General features: G+C 40.8%; 1 protein-coding gene across 2 annotated transcripts; it reads right to left on the bottom strand.

Moving 5' to 3' along the window:
* Positions 1–3,409: 3,409 nt before the first annotated feature.
* aldh3b1 (aldehyde dehydrogenase 3 family, member B1) lies at positions 3,410–16,173 on the bottom strand. Of its 2 annotated transcripts, none has more exons than XM_071908817.2 (10): positions 16,050–16,173; positions 14,522–14,684; positions 12,338–12,448; positions 12,093–12,213; positions 11,211–11,296; positions 11,042–11,123; positions 9,683–10,075; positions 6,431–6,597; positions 6,234–6,333; positions 3,410–5,027 (listed from the first exon to the last, which is right to left on the bottom strand). In XM_071908817.2, exons 2-10 carry the CDS (start codon positions 14,681–14,683, stop codon positions 4,828–4,830), a joined length of 1,422 nt encoding a protein of 473 aa, XP_071764918.1. In that variant the 5' UTR covers position 14,684; positions 16,050–16,173; the 3' UTR covers positions 3,410–4,827. The 2 variants fall into 2 exon arrangements, with proteins under 2 accessions (XP_071764918.1, XP_078140968.1); XM_078284842.1 differs by having other exon boundaries at positions 14,522–14,691; positions 16,058–16,116.
* Between the last annotated feature and the right edge of the window lie 6,964 nt (positions 16,174–23,137).

The following is a 23,137-nucleotide window of genomic DNA, read 5'->3' as shown; positions in this document are numbered from 1 at the left end:
CAGTTGTTTATTGCATTTCAGCAAGCTAGAATTGTGTGCAGAATGACCTTGACCTAACTTTAAAGCTGCACTAGGCAAGATGTTTATGTAAAAATACACCTGTCATATCAGCCTAAATCACAAAGTGAGGCTGCAACTGAGAAGAGCGTCCCATCCCCACTAATTGAGATGCTTAAGATTCACCCTTTTGCCCAAATGAGATTCTGGTGTCTGGTATGGACACTGGTGGGATCTCCACAAAAACAAAGTGATGAAACTGGAAAATGCATGTTTTAGGCCAGCAGTACTTGGGGGTCCTGAGGACCCGGGGCCACTGGTATAAAGAATCACACATGGCCGGGTTGGTAAACATTAGCGTGCTGTGTGCAGCTTATTGACATCACAGGATTTCTGGGTATTCAAGTCCTCAAATTTCAGTTACCTCTCACTGCCATTTGGGGGCCGCCAATGAGTGGAAATTGCATAGTGCAGCTGTACATCAATCTGAACTGTTGATAGTGATGTATACCAGTCTTTGTAATTTTATATGGACAACTCAACGGTAACACAAGTGATAACTAATATTACAACTACATAAGCTGTCTGTTGGCCTATTGAATTGTCAAATACATGGTGTGCCTCTCGCTCTATTTGAGCCCAGAAGTGATGTGACTTTGAAGGAACATTGAATAAAAATAATTGTAATTTCTTCATACATCCATTCTTTGAATAATGGGAATATATAGGTCTCTCCACATTTTTTTGTTTCACTCAGTGGCTTCAATCTGAAAACTGAACTCTGGTCACAATAAAGAGGTTATTTGATGTATTCATTTATAGGCACAGACCTGACAAGACAGACAATATTCATTCATTCATTTCAATCAGGGCACTGAAATTTTGGCGCAATAAATACAGAGATCACATATTGATTTTCTATTTATTTATTGTGTATAGATACACCCACAAGTCAAAATAGTGTATTTCAACGCTTCACAGATGCAAAAATAGACCAGACGGAGCAAAGACCCGAACGATTTTATAATTTAATTTTCACATGTACATTTTATTGTGGCATGATTATTCCAAATGGAAAGCATTTTGTGACTGCATTTGAATTTTGAGTTTTTCAGTCCTCCATACCATGTTACAAATGTAAAAATATTTGAGTCTACTATAAAATATATAGGCTTTGAGTTTGGATTTGAAGATTTACAAAGTATTAGCTTGCTTAATCGCAAGAGAAAGTTGGTTGCAAACGCTCTGTTGCCTGATGATTGTAGCGATACCAGGGAGACATTTGCAGAAAGCCCACAACCTTTCTGTTGCCTTCTTGAATCAACACCAAATGGCCTATCACAACAAGTAGCCATAAAGGTGTCGAATGGACACAGTCCATGGCTCAAGGAGTTGAGTCTATGCCAGCCAGAGATGTCTCCACAGGACAGCTCAGGAAATTAACGACAGGATACCAACCCGGCGAAGAGCTTTGAAACTCACACATTCCACAATTAACGACCTTTATCTTTCAGCCATCAGGAGGAGAAGGACTCAAGAACTCAGGAATACTAATGAACTATACAATCACACATCCATACTTCTCACACATCTGAATATAGGGAATCACCCTCCTTTTTTCATTGGGAGTACCACACTGTTCTGGTTAATCAGAAGGGACAGTCACCATTGGGTGAGAACGGGAATACACACCGTGTCAATACGAAGGAACCAATGACTGCTGTTGACACTTTCCAGTCTCATCACTACCCCCTCTCTAAATCAGGACAGTCATAAACCTCTTCCCTTTTCACATTCCTTTAAAACCTACTTTCAACTATATTTTCTCAATGTCTTTAATGAAACTATTTTGTAGTTGAAGTATACTAGATGTGTTAACTATAGGCCCATATATATGTTGAAGATGTTCAATAGCTAAAGTTACTTTACTTTAAGACTTTATAGCCACAGATTGTACCGGGAAGGTTTATTTGATGTCCTTATATTGATGTGCTAGCTATATAAGTTTGAATGTAAGTTGATAGGTTTTTATTATTTCGATCAATTGACAACAGTAATTGGTGGAGATGTAAAATACCGACATATTATTTTAAAAGGAATCTTTATTAAGATCACTTAGTAATAGATCCCAAAATAAAATAGACTAGAGGAGTGATTCCTCTTGCATTCCTTTCCCCCCTCCCTCTCGGTTCGGGGTGAAATCTTCTCAAACAAAGAAATTAATTAGTAAACAGAAAAAGAGCGCGAAGCGTGATTTGCATGGCAAACCACGCCTGAGAATTCAAAGAGCTATAAAATGTTCATATCTGGGTTTTCAGACAGTTCAACATTCCGCCCTCGCCAAGAAACCTGCTGAAGCCAAGATCAACAATTTAGCTACAATTCGACCTTAGCTGAAACTTAGAGTTTGAACCTGGAGTTAGAGACGTCTTCTCCAGATGAACTTAAGAATCGCGTACAAGAAGTTTGAACCTCGCTTCTAATAGTTAAGAAGTTATCAACGCTCGGCCAAGCGAAGATCATTTTCGAAGCTATTTAGGAACGAGATAATTTAGTTTTATAACAGTTAGAAGAGCTAGAAACGTCAACTCTTCCAAGACCAGCAGTCAAACACTGGTGCAGCATCGCCGCAGTGTTCCACATCCAGAGAGGCCTGTTGTCTACAGCTGTGAAAAGCCGGTAGCGCTGCTTGCCTCGTGACGATAACACATCAGAGACCAGCTGTTCCACCAGCGTCTGCCGTTGCCAGGTAACCGGCCACGCCGAGTCCGCCTCCCCGAGCTCAGCGGGACCAGACAACCCGACCGGCAGGACTTCCAACTGAACAAAGTAGGCTCTGATTATCCACGTCTTTACCGCTGAGAGTTGATGCAAAAGTTTAGATTCAAATTACTTAAATAGATCAGGAAAAGTTAGGCTTTTATAGTCTAGTTGCCCCGTAGCTTTCCGCCTCGTTTCTCTGGTTGATTGATCCATACATACCTCCATTTACTGCTGCCAATTCTTATTCCCATATTTCATTATCATTTCCCTTTCATTCTTAATTTGTTTCATTGCATTTCATGTCTATTTTTAGTCTATAGTTTCCGTGCTTCATTCTGGTGATCAATATAAGTGCCTTATATTGCTTATCTCATTGAATTTGTTATGCTTGTATAGTTAAATAAATATTCCCATTTATTACAGAGAAGTTGTTATGTGTTTCCTTACTTGCAGAGTAAAGTAATCCCTGTATTGAAAAGATTTTACGATCTTTAGACTGATGACTGATTAGTATAAGTAAAGGTCCTTCATCTACGAAGGTGGTGCCCCTTACGAGTGAAAATTGATATCTTTATCAAAGTTTCATATTTTCATACCTTTACTAAATTCTAGATTTGATCATTTTGACTCTACACGCTACATGATATTTAACAAAGGACACATTTCTGCAATGTTGTGAAGGTCTAAAAATACTATCTTTTTGATATCTTTGATGTGCGAGTTGAACAAGACAGCTGGATAAAATCTAGGATTTTTAAATGGGGGACACTCCTAGACAATCCCCAAAATTGAAAGTGATGTCCAAGACATGAGACCTTTGTGTCTTTTGGCCAACAACTAACATCTCGATTTTGGTGGCATTTAGTAGCATGAAATTTAATGGCATCTATTTCTTCACTGTAGATAAGCGTCCTTCTAGTTTTGCAAATTGTGAGCAGTCATTAGGCTTTATAGAGTTGAGTATCATCAGCATAGCCTTTGAGACAGATATCATAATTTCAGATAATTTTGCCAAGAGGTTAAGTAAATAAAGAATAGCATTGGGCCTAGTATTGAACCTTGTGGTATGCCGAAGTTAACTTTAGAGCATTCAGAGATGATGTTGTTATAAACACTGTGCATTGTACTAGACAGCCAGCTAGCGATTCAGAGACTAATCTGCTATACTTCTCATTGCCCCCCTCTATGGGCAAGGGAATAGAGACAATTAAATGAGTCACCACAAAATATGATACCTTGAAATGAACCAACATGACATTAACCGGCAAATGGTATAAAATGTCTAATTTAATTACACTATTTAATGAAAAAAGCATTTAAAACACACAAAAACACAGATTATATCTAGTCTTCACCAAGAGAAAATACAGCAATTGATCTAAATTGTATAAAAGGATTTATACCAATTTAACAAATCAATTTATGTTATTAAAACTGAGAAAATATGACAGCATAAAATGTAAAGCCACTTGTCTCCAACAGCTGTGTTCATCTGACAAATTATCAGGCTGAAAAGTGTATTGTTTCTCATCTTTCAACTGACCTGCTCTCACCCATCACTGAGGATAAAGGAAAGGAGACAAGGAAAGGACAAGTGAAAGTGAGATTCACCATAGTGATGTTAAGGTAGGTGAAACCAGTCTTACACATTGTTTAACTCAGTTAAACAGGAGCACATGAGCTCAGCTCCTGTGGTTTGAGGTAATAAGACTGGACTCCGAATGGGGGTACCTCACCCAGAATAAAAAAAAACAACCCAGTGAGAAAAAGGTGGGAAATGTGCCTCAGTTGAGTGAACATGCAGGGTAGTGTGACTCCTAAAAACTGGAGATACAAAATTCTGAGCAGTGATATCAAGATTATTACAAAATTTCTAAAAGGTATGTTTTGGGAGATCAACTTGCAAGATGAATCGTGTGAGGAGTGAAGCAAAATAGCGCACTAGCACTGGCTAACAAGTTAACACACACACACAGACACTACCTTCTCAACAGATAAAAAAAAATCATACATTATTTCAGAATAATCGATTCTTATAAACACACATGCTCCCTTCCCCGCCTGCGGTCACATGAGGGCGCAGCTGTTCCAGGCCGTCTTCTTGGCCGAGGTGGTCCAGCGCAGCCAGCTCAGGTTGTCCTCCCGGTACGGCGGGTAGCGCAGGACGTTGATCCTCTCCAGAGCCCAGCCCCGCAGCATGCAGGCCCGCTGGTGGCTGAAGGTCTCGAAACCCCAGCGGCCGTGGTAGTGGCCCCAACCGCTAGCCCCTGTAGGGAGGAGAAGCGGGGTAGGGAAGGGATTGGTTGGTGGTGAGGACAGAAGTTATAGGGAAATATTGATTTTTAGAATGACTCTGGACACGTGGAAAGGGTCTGGAATACGGGGCTGTCCCAGGAAAAAGTAGGAGTAAGGATAGTAAGGATGGGACGATATGCTTATCTCAGGATACAATTCGTCTGTCTATGCAGAATTCTGTTTATTTCTGAGCCACAAATAGCAATGGCATTGTCTTGCTAGAATGTAAAGAACAATTTAAAAATGTCATTGCAAAGTGCAAATAATATAATTTGGATGGAGAGCTTGTGAAATTGTGATGGTCAAGCGTCTCATTTGTGATTACTATAGCAGAATAAAACGGAGCTAATATCGCGATTCATTTTTATGAATCGCGAAATGAATTCATTTTCATTTTTTAAATCACGTCACATTTTTGCATTGCGATATATTGAATTTCAATATATTGTCCCCTACCTTTAAGTAATAAAAAAAGGTTTTAGTGGTTTTTATTATGTAGCCTGTAGATTCATACATTTTAAAAATGACAGATAATTTTTAGCCTACACTTCACCAATTACAGTTTTACGCTTGTTGAAGTAAGATGTGAGAAAGGAGGCAGAATTCAGCTCCGATGACATAATGAACAAAACATAACGAACCAGTACTTAAAGCAATATTCCACTTAGTTTTAACATGGGCGTTATTCGGCACTTGAATGCCGTGAAAACCATAATATAAACTAATCACCAGGATTGGATGCAGCTGGACGAGTTTGTAGAGTTTGGTCCATCCTCATTTTGCATTTCTATTCTTGGTTGAAACATAAAAGTAGATCCGGTTTCCCAAACAGAAACTATCTCTCCTAAATGGTATCTGTCCACTATGTTCTCTTCTATCAATAAAAATTCTATTTGGCGAAATTATGTTCTAAAACGTTGGACCCACAGTCAGTTGAAAATCACAGTAGCGGATCTGTTGTTGAATCTGTTCACCAACGTGTTCAATGTCAGTTTTCAGGTTATTTTCGTGGCCTCGTTCAAATGAATGGGAAGTAAAAATCTGAACGCTACAAACTGGTCCAGCTGCATCTGATCTTGGTGAGTAGTATATTCTGGTTTTCATGGTGGTCAAGTGCCGTAAATAACCCCCATGTTAAAACTAAGTGGAATATTGCTTTAAACCAGGGTCACACCTACCTACGCCTCCGAAGGGCAGGCTTGGAAGGGTCATGTAGATGATCCCATCATTAGAGCAGAAGCCTCCACTACTGGTCTTTTCCAGCACTGTGTTTATTACCTTAAAAAGAAAGATGTCACAATATAAGATTACACGAAATGCTAATGTCTGAGGTAACGCGGTGGGAAAAAAAAAGGTTTGCTTCACATGTTCTTACAGAGGATTCTTCAGAGAAAACGTAGAGGGCCAGCGGTTTCTCCTTGCGGTTGATGAAGTCGATGCCTTCTTCCAGAGACTCGACGGTGAGGATGGGCAGGATGGGTCCGAAGATCTCCTCCTCCATCAGGGCGTCGCCTTCCTTCACATCCACCAGCACTGTGGGAGCTGGTGAGAGATTTGTGTAGCGTTTTTAAAACAGCATTACATCATTGTCATATGAATTATGATATGGTACAATTACTGTAAATAAATGAGACCATGGTTGTGCAGCACAATTCATCTGAAAAAAAACCCAACTTGGACATTGTAAAAAAAACAACAACAAAAAAACACAACACTTCACTCCGGCTGATGAAGCTCATTTGTTTACATTCCAGTTGTTCAGTTACATACCGACAAGCTGACCTGTCCCTACTACTATTTTTACTGTGGGAGCTATAATAACATTGTGATCACAGTGTTTAACCGACTACAACTGCTTTCCCAACAGTCAACTTTCATTCCATTCATTCCTATAGCTTTCCAGCCAGATTGATGGGTGGAAAGGAAATCTAATGCTGCATTCCATTGTACTCGGAACTCGGAGAAAAACGACTTCCAACACGGAAAACTGCAACAGAACAGTCGTTCAAGTCGGAATTCCCAGTCGGAAACTCGGACAAAATAATTTCCGCCCAAGTTGTCCGACATAAACACAGCTGACGTCACAGTATCAATCTGTAGGCTGATTTTACTTGATATGTAGTTTTTGTGTTATGAAAACCTGTTGTAACAACTTTGTAGTTTCCCTTTGTAACGCAATTCAGTTGACTTGTGCTTTGTTAGTAGATAGAAGTCTTTGCTGTATGAACTCGCCTGCTAACGTAACTAGAGCTGTCAGATAGCTGCCGTTAACATTAATGGGTAAAGGCTGCTGCGTCCATGTTTTCCCAAGAAGACGCACTGGAACGCATTTAGATCAGAGGTCGGTAGTTCCAAGTCAGAACTACCGACCTCCGATTACAATGGAATGCACCATAAAGTATTCCTTCCGGATACTTTAGACTTCCTGAAATGTTACACTTCATCCCTTTCCTACCTTGAATTCAGAGTTTAATAGAACTGAAAGCATTACATGGCACTGCACCACAGTATAGGAGTAATTATATTACTCCAAATAAGCCTATACACATTCTCCACCCACAGAATGAAAGTGAGTGAAAACAACTTTTAGCTGCACTATGTAATTTCCGCACATTGGCAGCCCCAAATGGCAACAAGAGGTAACTGTTTCAATTTTGAGGATTTCCATTACCCAAAAATCCTGGATACACCACACAACTTTTAAAATCCTAACATATTATGAAAAGACTGGGCGTATACACTAACCGACTGGTTTCTGCAGATTTTTTTATGACGACTGAAAAACTGGGGATCACACACTTAACGACTACGCCAGATGAGGGATCACACACTACTCGACTTGTCACTGCAACTGAACCAAACTGAACGCACCAAACTCACATGAAAACACGAGCTCTCGCGGTACGCTACGAGATGCCAGTAGCAAAGCAAACACAGGGATACAGCATAGATATAAATTCACATTATACATTATTATGGGTAGCCTACTAGAGCTTGCTGTTGTTGTTGCGCCACCATCTGCATGGAATAAAGGAAGAAACAGAGGGCAAAACAGTCCGTGTATTTTTTGGCCATTCTATTTTCTTTTCAGAAACCGAAAATAAAAAATGGAAAACAAATGATGATTTAATTTTCATTTCTAAATCCATCCAAGTATACAAGGCATTGTCCGTTTTCCTGGTGAGAAACGGCAGATACAACATTTACAAAGGACTTGATTTTCTCCTTTGTAAAACAGAAAATAAAATAACAAAAATTTTAAAAAGCCTATTTTGGGATTGCAACCTGAATATAGAGCTGTGCGTCTTTCAGCACCATCAAGGCCTGGAAAGCGGAAAGGAGAGAGAGAAGCAGAGAGGGAGGAAAATAGAATTACCAAAAAATACACAGACCCAAAACGCATTTACATAAAGTTGTGGAAGGGCAGACGTAGCAGTATGGACCGCAGAGGAGCTGCAGGTGAGCAGCAATATGAATCAAATGCCTGTTGCTACATAATGGAGCCAAAACTATGAAGTGGGAGCTGAAAATGTTTGTAGGCGATGTTGGCTATGGCAGATGATTATGTTGCAAAACCGGACAGCGCACATGGACATGTAGGCTAATAAATATAAAACCTGACTTTCCGGTCTAAAATCGGCATCTGGCAGCCAAGGTTTCGTGTAATCAAAAATTGAGTGTTCCCTGTATTTTTTTCCTGTGTGCCTTGGTACCAGAAAGATCGGTAGGCCTATCTATAAATTTATTGTATGAAGAATTAACTAGTTGATTGCTCCTTGGTGTGGGCTAAACACCGTATTGGCTTGTTACGGCATAGCTTCATAGTTTTTCATTGGCTATTGACGGGATCCATTCGCATTTGAGTTGGTGACGAGTATACGCTACCCGACTGCGTCCAGATTCCGCTTGTAAAAATCAAACATGTTTGATATAATCGTAGTGGCTCCGACTCACGTCGGGAGGCAAGAGATTAGAGTCTGTTCCCCTCACACACTTGTCGATTAGAATCTGTACCCCTCATACACTTACAGATTTTCTGTGCCAACTGGCCACGCTGACTGCCCCAAAATCTGCAGACTAGTGCAGACTCGGCCCGATTGTGAATCCTGGCTAAAATCGGGGCAATAGTTGTCTAGTGTATCCCCAGCCTAAGGTGACGTCAGTAAACTGCATGTTTACCAACCTGGCTGGTCTTGTGATTCTTTATACCAACATATACTAAAGGGATGAGTACGGAAGAGGATTAGGGCCATGTGAAAAAATGATTTGAGTTCTGAATTTAAAGTCAAAATTCTGAGAATACAGTCAGAACTCAGAATTCTGACTTTTCTCAGAATTCATTCTGACTTAAAACTCAGAATTCTGACAGATACTTCCTTTGAAGTAACTGGATACCTAATTATCTTTTTCTTTTAAAAGATGGTCATAAAACATGCATTTTCCAGTTTTGATTCGTCACTTTCTGCACGCCGAGAACATTTCCCATTATGGGTGGATTTTCTCTTGTTCAGCCCAATCATATTACTTAGATTGAAAATGAGGCAATTGTTTTTTTTCTCTTTAAAATGACACATGCTCACTAGGTGACACCACACACTCCGTATTCTTTCCCAGCATCCTGACCCACCTATGTACTTGTCCTCCTGCTGGCTCTCCCCTCCCAGCACCACCTTGCCCTGGGACCTCTCCAGCAGTTTCATCAGACGAGTCCAATGGCGGTCCGACACGATGCGGCCCATGTCCGGACACGTTTGGGGCTCCTTGCTGTAGAAGCCCTCCAGGGCCTCGCGGAGGGCCGGCAGCAGAGCGTCGCGGGTGGCCTTCGAGCACAGAACGTAGTCCGGTGCCACGCAGCTCTGTCCGGCGTTGAAGAACTTGGCCCACGCCAAGCGACGGGCGGCGGCGGTGGTATTCACCCGGCCGTAGATGAAGCATGGACACTTTCCGCCCAGTTCCAAAGTCACCGGGGTCAAATGGACGGAGGCTGCCTGCAGGATGCTGCGCGCTACAACCTGGGAACCTAGGAAGAGAAGTCAAGGGGGAGTATATATACAAAATGCCACTCCTATAGCTCTTATACCCTCTTCTTTGGCTTGGTAGATGCCCATTCCTTTTAATACAGTTGGGTGGTATCATTGGGTGGTATGTCCAAGGTATCTTATTGAATCATATGATTGAAAGCCAGCTGATTTGAATGAAGTTGTCCAGCAACAGATGCTGCTTCAGTACAGCGGGGAATGTCCTGAGCCAGTTTAACACAGCTTCAGACAAAGTCAACATGCTTGTCTAGACTGTTTTTGTGTTGGGAGTAATAAGACTTCTGTTACATTTGGCCATGTTTAGACTGGCCTAGCATGTCTCCATCTCACCAAGCGCAAACTCGGTAAACATTATTTCTATGTGATGTCAGCGATCTTGATTAAGCTCCCTAAAAGCTTGTTTTGCCTGACCAGATGTGCCAAACATTGATTTTTTTTAAAATGTTTCCATTGTGAACAATGTAGCAGGATGCATATTTGCATACCATGCATATATGCTGTAAATTCGCACATCTGCATTGTTGCTGTACTATTGTAATACGTTTTATTTGTTGTATTCTTATCTATATCCTATTATTTGCAGATATTTAAGGGTTCATCTTATATTAAATTGTGCCATGATAAGTTGTAGGCCTATAGTATCCAATAGCATACTCCTTCCTGGTCAGATTCTTGAACAAAACAGTCAACCAGCCTGTTCTGAAATGTGCAGGCTGTCAATGATTGGAGAGGGATTATGTTAAAAAAATAAATAAATAAAAGAATGAACAGCCAAGGAATTTCAAGATATTCAGGAACCATGTCTGAGACCAAAACAAAACAAGGAAGAGGAGACAAAGAACGTGACATTTTGGTCTGAAGAGTATCAAGACCTATATACACACACATCCGCATTTGAAAAGGAAAGTGTGTAATGCCGCCGTCTAATCTCTCCAGGAGGCTTTTACCTGTGTATAAGATGTGGTCAAATCGATTCTCCAGAAGTGCCTTGGTGTCCTCTGCTCCGCCGCAAACAACAGCATAGCAGTCCTGCAATGGGAATCGAGGTCCGAGCTTAACTGTAATATCCAGAAAACTGCGTGGGGGAAAAAAAGCTTGAAAAGTTGCGTGCTTTACCTGAGATAGGTATTTGGGGACGAGCTCTGCCAGCAGACGCTCCGTGGCCGCGCTGACTTCTGACGGCTTGATGACCACACAGTTTCCTGGTTGGTGACATCATCATCCAATCAATAATTACACTCGTGAATTGATTTGACTTGGTTACCTAATAGTAATAGTAAGCACTGCTCACCACCATGTTTTTTGTTGACTTCAAAATGTACTAATCATACTGTGTGAGTCTGACAGACAGTGAAAACCCAAAGTGAAAGCAGTCAGATGTTTACATGCCACAATAACCTGTTTAACATGGGAGTAAGCCAGACATCCTAACCAGGTTTCTCATTATCAGAGTATGAGTTTACTGAGTTATTCTAAACCAGTTATGATGTTTACATGCATCAATCCAGAACCAGGTTAGTCGAGGAACTGGGTTGAGTAGGGAATTCTCCCTGCATGTAAATCTGCATGTACATACAGCCACTGACTCAAAAGTGATTAATCCCACGATATTCGAAGTCACAGGAAATGTCGATAATATCGAATATCATCCTTTCCGATAATAGCGAATATCGGCCCAAGCCTATGGTAGGCAAGTAAAAATTACAATATTTATAACATACTGGTGAAAACCTAGGTACGTAAAAACCTAAATTCCCCCATTAGCCTTCCCACTTATGACCAATCTCTTCATATTATATTTTATTGCTTCTCAAAATTTTACTCAAGAAGTCTTCTCATTCAAATCACTTCACTCACTGGATGCAGAAAAATGACTTTAAAATGCCCACATTGCAGACTTTGCAGTAGCCTATACATATTGCATTATTTTCTGGTGCAGTATCAACATGAATTCAATATACTGTTTAGCCCTGAGAGTGACATGGGTGTGGACGATACCTGCAGCAATGGCTCCAATCAAGGGTAAGAGAATGAGTTGGAGGGGGTAGTTCCACGGCCCGATGATTAAAACAACCCCCAACGGTTCCCTCCGCACAAAACAGGTGTCTAGCTTTGTGGCCTGAACACGGACGGACAAACACGGACAAATGAGAATGAGAGACAAATTACACGGAAACACCGACTTAAGCAGAGTTTAGGGGGAAAAAAATCAGGTTTCAGTAAATGCAAAAGCGTAAACCTACCATGCTTTTGCTCACGTAATCCGGCCGCATCCAACTTTGGAGGTTATCGATGGCGTGGTGCAGCTCATTAATCACCATGTCGACCTCCGATAGGATGGCCTCGAATCTCGGCTGAGGGGCGAGGGCAGCGATAACGGGGAAAGGGAAGTTATTGATTATTAAAAAATAGAGGGCATACAAATTGTAAAATTTGCCTGACTTTTGACTCCTTAGTTGAAGTTGCTGTGGTTCCAATGTGTGTGTGTGTGTCTTCTATCTTTGTGAGGACCAGTTTTAGACCTACAAGCGGCTAGTTTAGGATTAGGATTAACATCAAAAGTAAGATTAGGTTTAGGTTAAGGTTTAAATTTGGGGTTAAGGATAAATGAAGGTCCTCACAACAGCGGCGAAACTACCATATATGCAGGTAATGCAGCTGCATTGGGGCCCGCAACAGTTAAGAGCCCGCACACACGGGCCCCTCATTATCTCGCCACTATTGTATCATAACATCTTGAGCACTGAGTCTACAGTATACACGTAGCCACTAAAATTTAGTGGTAAGCAGTAAGTATTTATAGTACTAAATGAGCCAAGTCATCTGCTCCATGGTGTCACATACTTGATGTCATTCATTCACCAAATAAATAACAATACAATAACATAAAACAGTTTTACATAGTTTATTGACTCCTCTATGTTACATTTCTAAATTAAGTTTAAATAAGGATTAATGGGCGATTTGATGTTCAAAAATGTGCAAAATGTGCCCCCGCCCCGTGGAATTCTGGGTTATGGTGATTATGGACACGCATACTACTGCGTTAGAAGAGTTATAAGTTAGAAGCATCCTCTGCATCTCTCCACCATACAGCTCCGAACGGCTACACTAGTTTGACTCGACTCACCAGTGCAGAGAGGTTTTGTTGCATCCGTTTCTTTTTCGCTCAACAACAATTGACGTGGATTTTTTATAGCCTGGTAAGACCATCCTGATCACGTGACCTCACATTCTGTTTCGCTCCACGGATCAGTCTGGACTTCCAGCCGCCCACATCGATTTCAGTGGGCGGGAGTACTTGCCTTGACAGACAAACTCCTTCAGCCAATCAGCGAATCCAAATTCAAATCCAGTCGGAAGAACGGCGAAAACGTCTTTTCCGCCAAGAAACTCCGCTAGTGCATACTCTTGTTCTTGTTTAATTGTTTTTATTGAGTCTATTTCTGCAATAACTGCACTTATGGCTGTGTTTACTCTACTAACGTTAACGTTACCACTCGTTGCTTCGGGAGACGCCATTACTGTTTTGCCAGCGGCGGCCTGTATTTCACGTCATCAACTACGACGCAGTCCCTGATTGGCCCGGTTACATTGTAATTTCAAGAAATCGATGTGGGCGGCTGGAAGTCCAGACTGATCTGTGGAGCGAAACAGAATATGAGGTCACGTGATCAGGATGGTCTTACCAGGCTAGATTTTTTATGATTGGTTCGCGGAATTAATTGCGTAATAAATATCCGAGCATAACCATGCCCAATTCAAACCCAATATCAGGAAAGTTTACAAAAACTTAAATGACAATATTTCGAATTTGGATTGAAACTAATTTCTAATAATTTTTAGATGCTTACTATTATGTACATAAGACCCTAAATTACATAGTTAGAAGGTTATTGTTGATTTGGGTTTCCAGAGGCTTTAGCAAGTAAGTGTCACCGATTATGTTTTCATCTGTGTCAAGGTGCGCTGTCACCGATTATGTTTTCATCTGTTATGGTGCTCCGACACCAGATTTTGGCGGTCTGTTTTCCTGGTAATCATTTCATCAACTGTGCAGTGCATTTCGCTGTTGCTGGTCGTTTTAAAGCTGCGTGCTTTCACTTCTTTCATTTGCTACTGACATTACGTTATGTTACCGTAACATAACGTAATCTTATATATAACAAATCTTATATGAGAACCTGATCACAATAAATTCTGGTGAGGTCGTAACGGAACAATCCGTACCGAAGGGAGAGGGGAGGAGGAGAGGCAGGAGGAAGGCAAGACTGAATAGCAAGCGGAACATTATGATGCATTGTGATGGGCAGGGCCCGCTTTGACCATCTTGCATTGGGGCCCGGCGCTGACTCGTTACGCTACTGCCTCACAAGTATAGCTATACAAATGTGTGTGTATAAACATATGAACACACACTCCTCTACCTTTGCGAGGTCCTTGTGCAGTGCGTCTAAAATCAGCTGCTCGTTATCTTTGACCAGTGAGAGAAGCTTCGAGAGCTGCGTTCGACGGAACTGTTCTGGCACCGTGACGCCTGAACGAAACACTGCCCGCAACCTGCTGACAACTGGGCTCTGGGTGTCCATCCTTTCACCTGCCGTGCGCGCACGCGCACACACACACACACACACACACACACACACACACACACACACACACACACACACACACACACAGATCACTCAACAGAAGCTGTACAGTTCATTTTAAAAAACATTTTCACTGATTGAGGATCAAATATTGGTGGTAGTTGCACATTGCAAGTCTAAAAAAAAGTATTAAAGTGCAAAATTAAACTAAAAAATATCTATATAAGTATTGACTCCCTACTTTAATTTGAGTTTAACTGCAAAAAAACAAAAAAACAAATACATCATCATCCCCTCTGATTATATAGGAAATTCCTGCACACTTTCTATTGTTTTATTTTACAATGAAATGCAATGGATTTTCACAATTTTTCTTCCATATGAAACTTCAAAAACTGCACTTGAACACCATCAAGGAAAGGAAGGAAAACGAACTGGAGCTATTTTGAAAGGAAAATGTTTTGTTAATCAGCTAGACCAAAGTAGGCTAGGAAGCCTGTTATTCAAGAATTGAGCTGATTAACCAAGCAGATTATTTGCTTATACCCAAGAAAGTCAAGACAAACTCAAAATCTAGCCATTTAAAGTTCCTTGCTTATCGGCAAACACGCACACACACACTTGTTAGAACACGACTTGTTAGGGACCCGGACCACTAATGTGGCAAACATCCAATACGCCAAACAGCATGTAGCCTAGGCTATTTCTACAAAATGTCAATTTCTAGAATGTGCATGGCTGTTACCCCCACGGTCTTCTCCCACCTAGGTTAAATACACAAGCAATGTGAAACAATTGTAAAAGGTGAAATTATACTGAAATAAAGTGTTGTTTAGTGGAATATCTACATGCCGGATTTGCCAGAAGTCGGAAAATGTCTTAAGACATGTTCTACCGTTGTTTTACCTTTGCCAATAAGCAAGGCAACATTAAACTGAAAGATATTTCAATAGAGTTTGGCGTGCACTGGCCTCGGAACAAAATGCACTCGACCACTGCAACAGCGTGAAAACGGTTAATGCAAAGTGGCAACGAACACTAGATGTTACGCAGTTGTCTAACATGGAATATTTTTTACCCATGTTTAGTTTAGTACCAACAACAGCAACCGTTTGTCGAAATCTAAGTATAAGCCTAAACATTACTTTAAATCAGCACAGTTTTTATTGCTCGTCTAAATTTTTAACATTTTAACAAATTATGCCTTGATGTCGTGATGAAGTTGACATCTAAGATGTGCAATTAATCACGGGATTTTTTTTTTTACCAGAATTGTTTTACAACAAACAGTAAACTATGTGATATCAATCCGCAGGACCTATTTTGCATACCAAACTAATCCAAACCAGAGAAAAAGCTGCACGGTTTCACCTGTTCCTTGGTCTCGTCTGGGAAGTGTATCGTCTCCTAAACCGCCAGCCCTGACTTCTCTTCAGGAGGGTGAAGAAAAGAGTGTTCCGTGCTTCCGGGTGTTGGTTTATCTCGGTGCTGGAAACGGAAAGGGGAATGTCGAGCTTGAAAAACTAGCCTTGAAACTTGTCAGGCAACACTGCCATCCCTGCTAAAAAAAACCAAAACAGTTTAGACCAGTTCATGATGGTCATACTGGTTTTTGATGGTGACCAGCTGGGCCGATTTATCCGTATGGCATCGGGCGAGTACGTGCCCGGGGGCACCAGCCAATTTGTCTTGTTGGAGGGCATCACAGCATTCAAACCACAATTATACCTTTAACAGTTTCGTCATATTTTTCTTTATATATTACCCTCTGGCGGGAATGCGGCCAAAATTACCTTTGATACTAAAAAAGAATATAAAGAGAAAGAATCGTGGTTGGGTGCACATTTGAATTTGTCCAGTTCAAGCATTTTGTGCGGTAAGAGAAAGCCAAAGAGCTGCTGCGAAAAGGTAGGCTGAAAACTACTTTCCCAAGTGTGTTCGCCGCAGTCAGGCTTTTCTTAACCTGCCTGTTACTAACTGTAAGGGTGAGAGATCTTTTTCACAACTTACAAGAGTGAAGAACGAACTGGTCGAGTTGATGCTTGTGGAAAGGTTTTCTCTTTGAACTGGATGCGCGGTTTGTGATGCTTATAGCAACCATAATTTCTAATAGCCTACGCATTGCAATACATTCAGGGATGGACTGGCCATCCGGACTACCGGGAGAATTCCCGGTGGGCCTCTAGTGAGAGGGTGTCATGGGGCCAGAACGCACTGGAACGGCAATCCGGGAGTGAATCTGACGACAGAACGCGCGTTCCGGTTCTGAAAAAATAAATACGGAGCAGTACCGGTTGTTACACAAGTTTTGGTGGCTTAAACAACTGGTTTGGTTAGTTTTTACACCAAGTTAATGTGCTGCTCCTTTCACCTTCTGCAGCTCCCACTGTCACATCACCTCACCTGAAGTGACTGCTTGCTACAGTCATTGAGCTTGCTTTATTTGGTGGTATGTGGGGCCTTGTCCGTTGTGCTGAAGTTGCATTAGATGTCTGTAATGATTTTTTTTTATTTTTTTTTTTTAATGATTTTTTTAGTCATGCTCTGTAATGGTTTGGCATTTAGTCTTCATTCAGGCCTTTGAAAATTTATGTTGGAAACAATGATTTTTAACATGATGTCTTTGATGTGAGTTGCATTCAAATTTGATACAGTATAGCGCTGTGTGTAAAGCCTAAAATGGCATTTGTAGTCAATCTATGGTGTAAAGTAATTTGTTGGTTAGTACATTGTCTTATATTTGTCTGTAGTATGTGTGTTGAGCCTGTATAGTTTAAGTTAATGTAAATTTATGATCTTTATTGCCATAGTAAATTTAACTTTTTTGCGTGTAAAGTGGAAGGAGGGGGGCACTTCAAGTGAGGTGACCCTAGGGCACCACACTGTGTTAATCTGGGCCTGGTGACAAGGTTTTTGCTGGTTTTTGCTGGTGACCAGCTGGTTTTGGCTGGTGACCAGTGTCTGATGGAGCTTCTTGCTGGTTTTGGGTGGCAATAAAGTTCCTTGTGATCAATACATTGATTGAAATTAATGCACATGGTTAAGGTTAGATTTTGACTAAGTAGCCTAGACCTAATAAGAACTATAATAATGGACAAAAATAAAACTGACAGACAGCAACATTTTTCAAATACGTTAAATTTTTTATTGAATACATAACTTAATCACTACAAAAACTATGAAGATAAACAATATAAAACTATTACAAAGTGTCTCATGTGTCCAAAGTGTCTAATGTGGTGTTGAGTATTAAGCCCAGTGTATAGTCCCTATCCCTGTGTCCAGGGATATAATTAAACTCCAGAGATATAGTCAGACTCCAGGGATATAGTGGGGCCGGTGGTCACGGCCGGCTGTCGCAGGGGTCGCTGATGGTGTTGAACAGTCTGATGGCCACTGGCACAAAGGAAGGCCTGAAGCGCTCCGCCCTGCAGCGTGGGGGCAGGAGCTTGTGGCTGAAGCTGCTCCTCATCAGCCTCAGCGAGCCTTCCTCAACAGCTTGTTCAGTCTGTTGGCTTCCCCTGCCTTAAGAAAAACCAAAAGGAAACTCTCCCTAATAATAATAATAATAATAATAATACTTCACAGACCACATCAACATCAATTAAATATTTTTATTTTTGGGCACCTCAAGATTTCAAGATTTCAAGATCCTTTATTGTTACGTCTCATTATACAAGTATAAGAGAGTAAAAATCTTAGGTTACGGCTCCTCGACATTGCAGTGAAATTGTACGTAGTAGGCAAATAGTAATAATGAATAAGTAAATAATGAAACTCAAATAAGTAAGCTAAGATAGAAATAAAATAAAGTAAGTAAAATAAGTAAAAAATTGCACTTCTTCTAAATAAAAGCCCTGTAGCACAATACTGCACAGTGCATACACCCTCTAACCCTACATCCCCCCGCCAAATCAGGTCTTGCTCTCCCCCATATTCCAGACCCTAACCATCAGTTTCAACTTCAATAAATTAAATCATTCCATTCAAATTCAGAAAACAGAATTTAAATTCAGTCATCTGGTGGAACAAATCTCATCACTTGAAATCTATCAGTCATTTACACAAGACTTTAGAAACCTTTTCAAGTCGGCAACGTACAAGTCAGAGCCAAGTCCCAAGTCAGCAGAACCCAAGTCAAGTCAAGTCAAGTCTCAAGTCTTCTCTTCATGCATCAAGTCAAGTCTCAAGTCCCTGGAAAAACCTATGACAAGGAGACTCTGGGCGATTGTCAAACCTCAGATTCCTATACACCTGGAGAAGAGCTGTGTTCGCATTTTGGGCATTAAGTCAAACTCGTTGAAGATGGGCATCACACTCCGTCAAGGATGCTCCTTGTCCCCTCTCCAGTTTGTGATATTCATGGACAGGATATCAAGGTGCAGCGAGGTCTGGAGAGTGTCCACTTCAGTGACATTAGGGTGGCGTCTCTGCTGTTTGCAGATGATGTCGTCCTTCCGGTTTTATCGGACCCTGATCTCCGATGCGCACTGGAGCGGTTTGCAGCTGAGCGTTTCTAGTCCATGGCTCTCTCACGGAAAACAGTAGCCTGCCCCATCCAGGTGAGCAGCTTCCCAAAGTGGAGCAGTTCAGGTATCTCGGGGTTTTATTCTAAGTGTAGGCAGGAAGTGGAATGTGGATGGTGAGATTGACCGGCGGTTAGGAGCATCGGCTTCAGTAATGTGGTGTTGTATCGGACCGTGGTGCTGAAGAGAGCGCTCCACCATAAAGTAAAGCTCTCCATTTACCGGTTTACCATTTCCCCACATTTACTGTAACACATACACCCATTTGCAACCCCCCATCCCTGACTCATCCCAACAACCATTTGCAACCCACCCCTTTCCCTTGAATTTTTACTCAATAAAATGAGAATGAACTTCACTAAACAGACCATGTCAAATGACAACTCAGCTATATTGAGAAACAATGGGATAACTATGTTTGCCTGTACTCCCTTCCAGTTAGCTGTATGAAGCAGAAGAAGAGGAGGAAGAGGAGGAGGGGCAGATAAAAGCTGTTTAACCTCACTCAGTGGTTATAAACAGCTGCTGTACTGCATTAACTATTTGAACTTCTGTTTTCTTCTATGTTTTAAATGGCATTGGAAAGACTAGTGCCAATATTGTAATTCCCCTGTATTGCCTACTATATTGTACAGTTGCTTTAATACAGAAGGCTACTTACACTGTTGAAATACAAACTCTTGGAAGTCACTAGGTGGCGATATTTCACAGTAGACAGTAGATTCTCCTTTATGAGATTCCTGATCAAAGGCCTGCTGGCTTCTTGAAGACCTCTGACATTATCTTGCTGACTGAAAACAGGTTCAGTGTCTCAGGCTCTCGACTGTCTGGTGTGCTAGGAACACCAGACAACTATGGATCCAAAAGCAGGTGTTTTTTTAAAAGATTATATTTCTGGCATTTTTGTCTTTATTTGATAGTTGGCAGTGGAGATAGACAGGAAAGATTGGGAGAAAGAGAGGGGGATGACATATGAAGGTCCCAGACAGGCTGGATTCAAACTCAGGGTGTCGCCTTAGGATGCCCAAAAGCAGGTATTTTTGTATTCTTTTTTATTTATTTTATATTACTTCTTTCCTTCAAATGGCCCCAGAATACTCAATTTTTATCTCTGCCAAGGGGACTCTGTTGTCTGTCTGTCAGTGGGATATCTCTCAAACATACAAATGGATTTCCATGAAATTAGGTGAACAGACAGACCTTGAATCAAAGAACAATAGATTTTGGTGGTGATATGGATCTGGGATTTCCACCTTTACACATCTAGCATTTTTGTTTTGCCTTAACTGTGAATCTAACAGAGATAGTGTTTGGGTGTAACAGCAGAACTGTTCAAGAGTTAGTCTTATCGCCACCCTCTCCCTCATGCACACACTCAAAACATGAACTTTGATTCTGTTAGTTAAGAGAAAAAGATTAAGTTGAAGAAAATAAATAGAACCAATACAAATGTGTTTGCCTTAATATCACCTAGACTGAAAGAGATAAAATGCACTAAAATCTGTTCCAAGTATCTGTTATTGGATCAATGTAACCAGGTATAGAGCAGGGGGTTCCCCAAATTTTTGAGTAGCCAGCCAGATGGGAAAAGTAACCGGCTAAGGGATGTTTGTGGCGGCAAGATACATTTTTCCGGTGATGCCACTTTTTACCAAACCTTAAATATGTTTATGAATGCATGACAATTAAAATAACATGAATAAACATTTTTATTAAAGGCTCAATGCTCAATTGAAAAATAAACGGATAATCTTTATTAATTGTGAATGTTTAATGTACTTTCTTGAGTCAGTGCAGAAATGCAATTTTTAATTGTAGGAAATAAGTAGGCTAAAACAAAAATATTATAACAAATAGTAATAAATATAAGAACAAAGTTCATATTTTAGTCTTCTCAGAGCAATATTGGATCTCTCTCCTGAGTACTACTGCACTCACAGAACTGAGATCCAATAATTATGGAAACATAAATCAGTTTAAATAATGAGGAAATGCCCCAATTTTACATGGTCATAACACCTGCATACTGGGGCTTTAACAAACCCTCCTAAAACAGAAGCCCCTATGATCTTTCCCTGTTCCGCCCTTTACTTCTCCCATTTCTATTTTGAACATTGGCAAAATGGAGTCAGTGTGCAAGTGGGATTGTCAGGATTGGTTAAACTTGGGTGGCAACATCAAAATCAAGGACCAGAATTGCTTGCGCAGATTAACATGACGTTGTTCAGTCAATAGCCTCTTTAGACCCCCCAACTCCAGAAATGGCTACATACTCACTGCAACTAAATAGGATTGTCACTCCTCATTGGAGCACTTAAGTTCACACACAGTTCAGTTATTAAGGAGAGTGACAACCGCATTCTACAACCGAACTCACTACCTGAAAAAATCAGGTATTCAGGTATTCGGTTAGTCCGAGTAGGGTGTAGCAGAACCGGACTGGACAACTTTTTGTTAAGTGACGTAAGGTGAAACACTCGTTACGTTACGTAACATTACCATCGTTAATTTGAAAGAGACGGAGGTAAGTGTTGTGAGACATTCTCAGATTTTCTATCCAGTCTGTTTCCTCAACATTGCGGTTGTTCCTACCAGTTCTGCGGTCTTCGGCGCAAATGTTGCGGTTAAAACTATCAAGTCCATGCGGTGAAAAAAGAGAATGTGACGCCGCTGTCAGTGGCGGTTTATTAAGACCTTATGGATAAATTGATGCATCTGGTTACTGCTGTCAAGTAAACCTAAAATACAGGCAATGGTAGCCACCATATTGATCTGAAGTAAACGTTACAATGGTTACAGACATTATTTACAGCCATCGCGAGATCGTAGGAGTGGAGTGACTCCCGTACATACACAGTACATACGCAGTAATGTTACTCCGGTCTGCTCCAGTGTGTACCATACATATGCGCATTCACTCAATTCGGTTGTCACTACCAAATTCTGGCAGTGTGTACGTAGGCTTAGTGACATTCAGTTATAAAAGTACCCGGCGGCCAGACAGAGGTGGGTAGACGGCTAAATAGCCGGCAGCCGGCGCTTGGGGAACCCCCTGATAGAGTTCATTTATTTGAGTTTACTAGAAATTAATTAGATGCTAATAAAACTAACACGTTTGAAATGCATTGGCATCATGAGAAAATAGCATGTCTTATTCCCACAAAATTTTCCTTCTAAATCTAATTTAGATTTGATTTGAGCTAGGTTTGGTAGCCTTTATAAACCTATTTATGGCCTCTAGTATTCCTCATAGCTTGTGTATGATCATATTCTCATTTGTTTCTTATGGCGATTCCGTTTCAGGTAGTATGCATTACCTCCAAAAAACTTGATCAGAATCTCCTTTTTCATTTGGTATACAGCATGTTACTGTAGGATTCATATTTAAGGTATCAAACACAAAAATGGTCATCAGTGTCTAAGAAGCCGTGGTATTCCTTTTCTCTCTCCCCAGGCATGGCAGGACTCATATTAAGGTCTGCATCATCCATCATTAATTCATATTCTTCAACAACATCCATAAGTCAAGTTCACCTCAACTACTAATAGAATGGAGGCATATGAATAAATGAAAAGCTTACTGCCTACAAAACGCATTACATTTGGCTTTTGACAGTCTTGTTCCCCTTATTCTTCCGCTGTTCTTTGGTGTGATAGAGAGTTTGTAGCTCAATTTATTTCTATCAAATTCAGTCAAAAGTGAAATTTTTTACCATCATTTACTTTTTCATTAAGAAAAAAAAAGAAAAAAGAGGAAATGATCAACTGACATCTGAAAATAGGAGACCCAGAGAAATCAGATTTCTTCAACTTCTGTTTTAACATTTTAACACTTGTCTCGTTATTGCATCCCAACCAATAATGTCAATCAACTGCATTTCTACTACATATGCACCATGAAACCACACCTGAAAATACAGCAGCA

Source organism: Centroberyx gerrardi, chromosome 7 (assembly GCF_048128805.1).
Source record: "Centroberyx gerrardi isolate f3 chromosome 7, fCenGer3.hap1.cur.20231027, whole genome shotgun sequence".
NCBI classification, from domain to species: domain Eukaryota; kingdom Metazoa; phylum Chordata; class Actinopteri; order Beryciformes; family Berycidae; genus Centroberyx; species Centroberyx gerrardi.
This window is presented reverse-complemented; position numbering and strand designations above follow the sequence as displayed.

What these genes read in the sequence shown, in the direction of transcription:
- aldh3b1 (XM_071908817.2), bottom strand. Translation starts at nt 14,683, where the DNA reads ATGGACACCCAGAGCCCAGTTGTCAGCAGGTTGCGGGCAGTGTTTCGT. An exon ending in ATTACGTGAGCAAAAGCATG is followed by an intron (nt 12,214 to 12,337) that starts GTAGGTTTACGC and finishes GTCCGTGTTCAG; the next exon opens with GCCACAAAGCTAGACACCTG. An exon ending in GCAGGAGGACAAGTACATAG is followed by an intron (nt 6,598 to 9,682) that starts GTGGGTCAGGAT and finishes ATCTCTCACCAG; the next exon opens with CTCCCACAGTGCTGGTGGAT.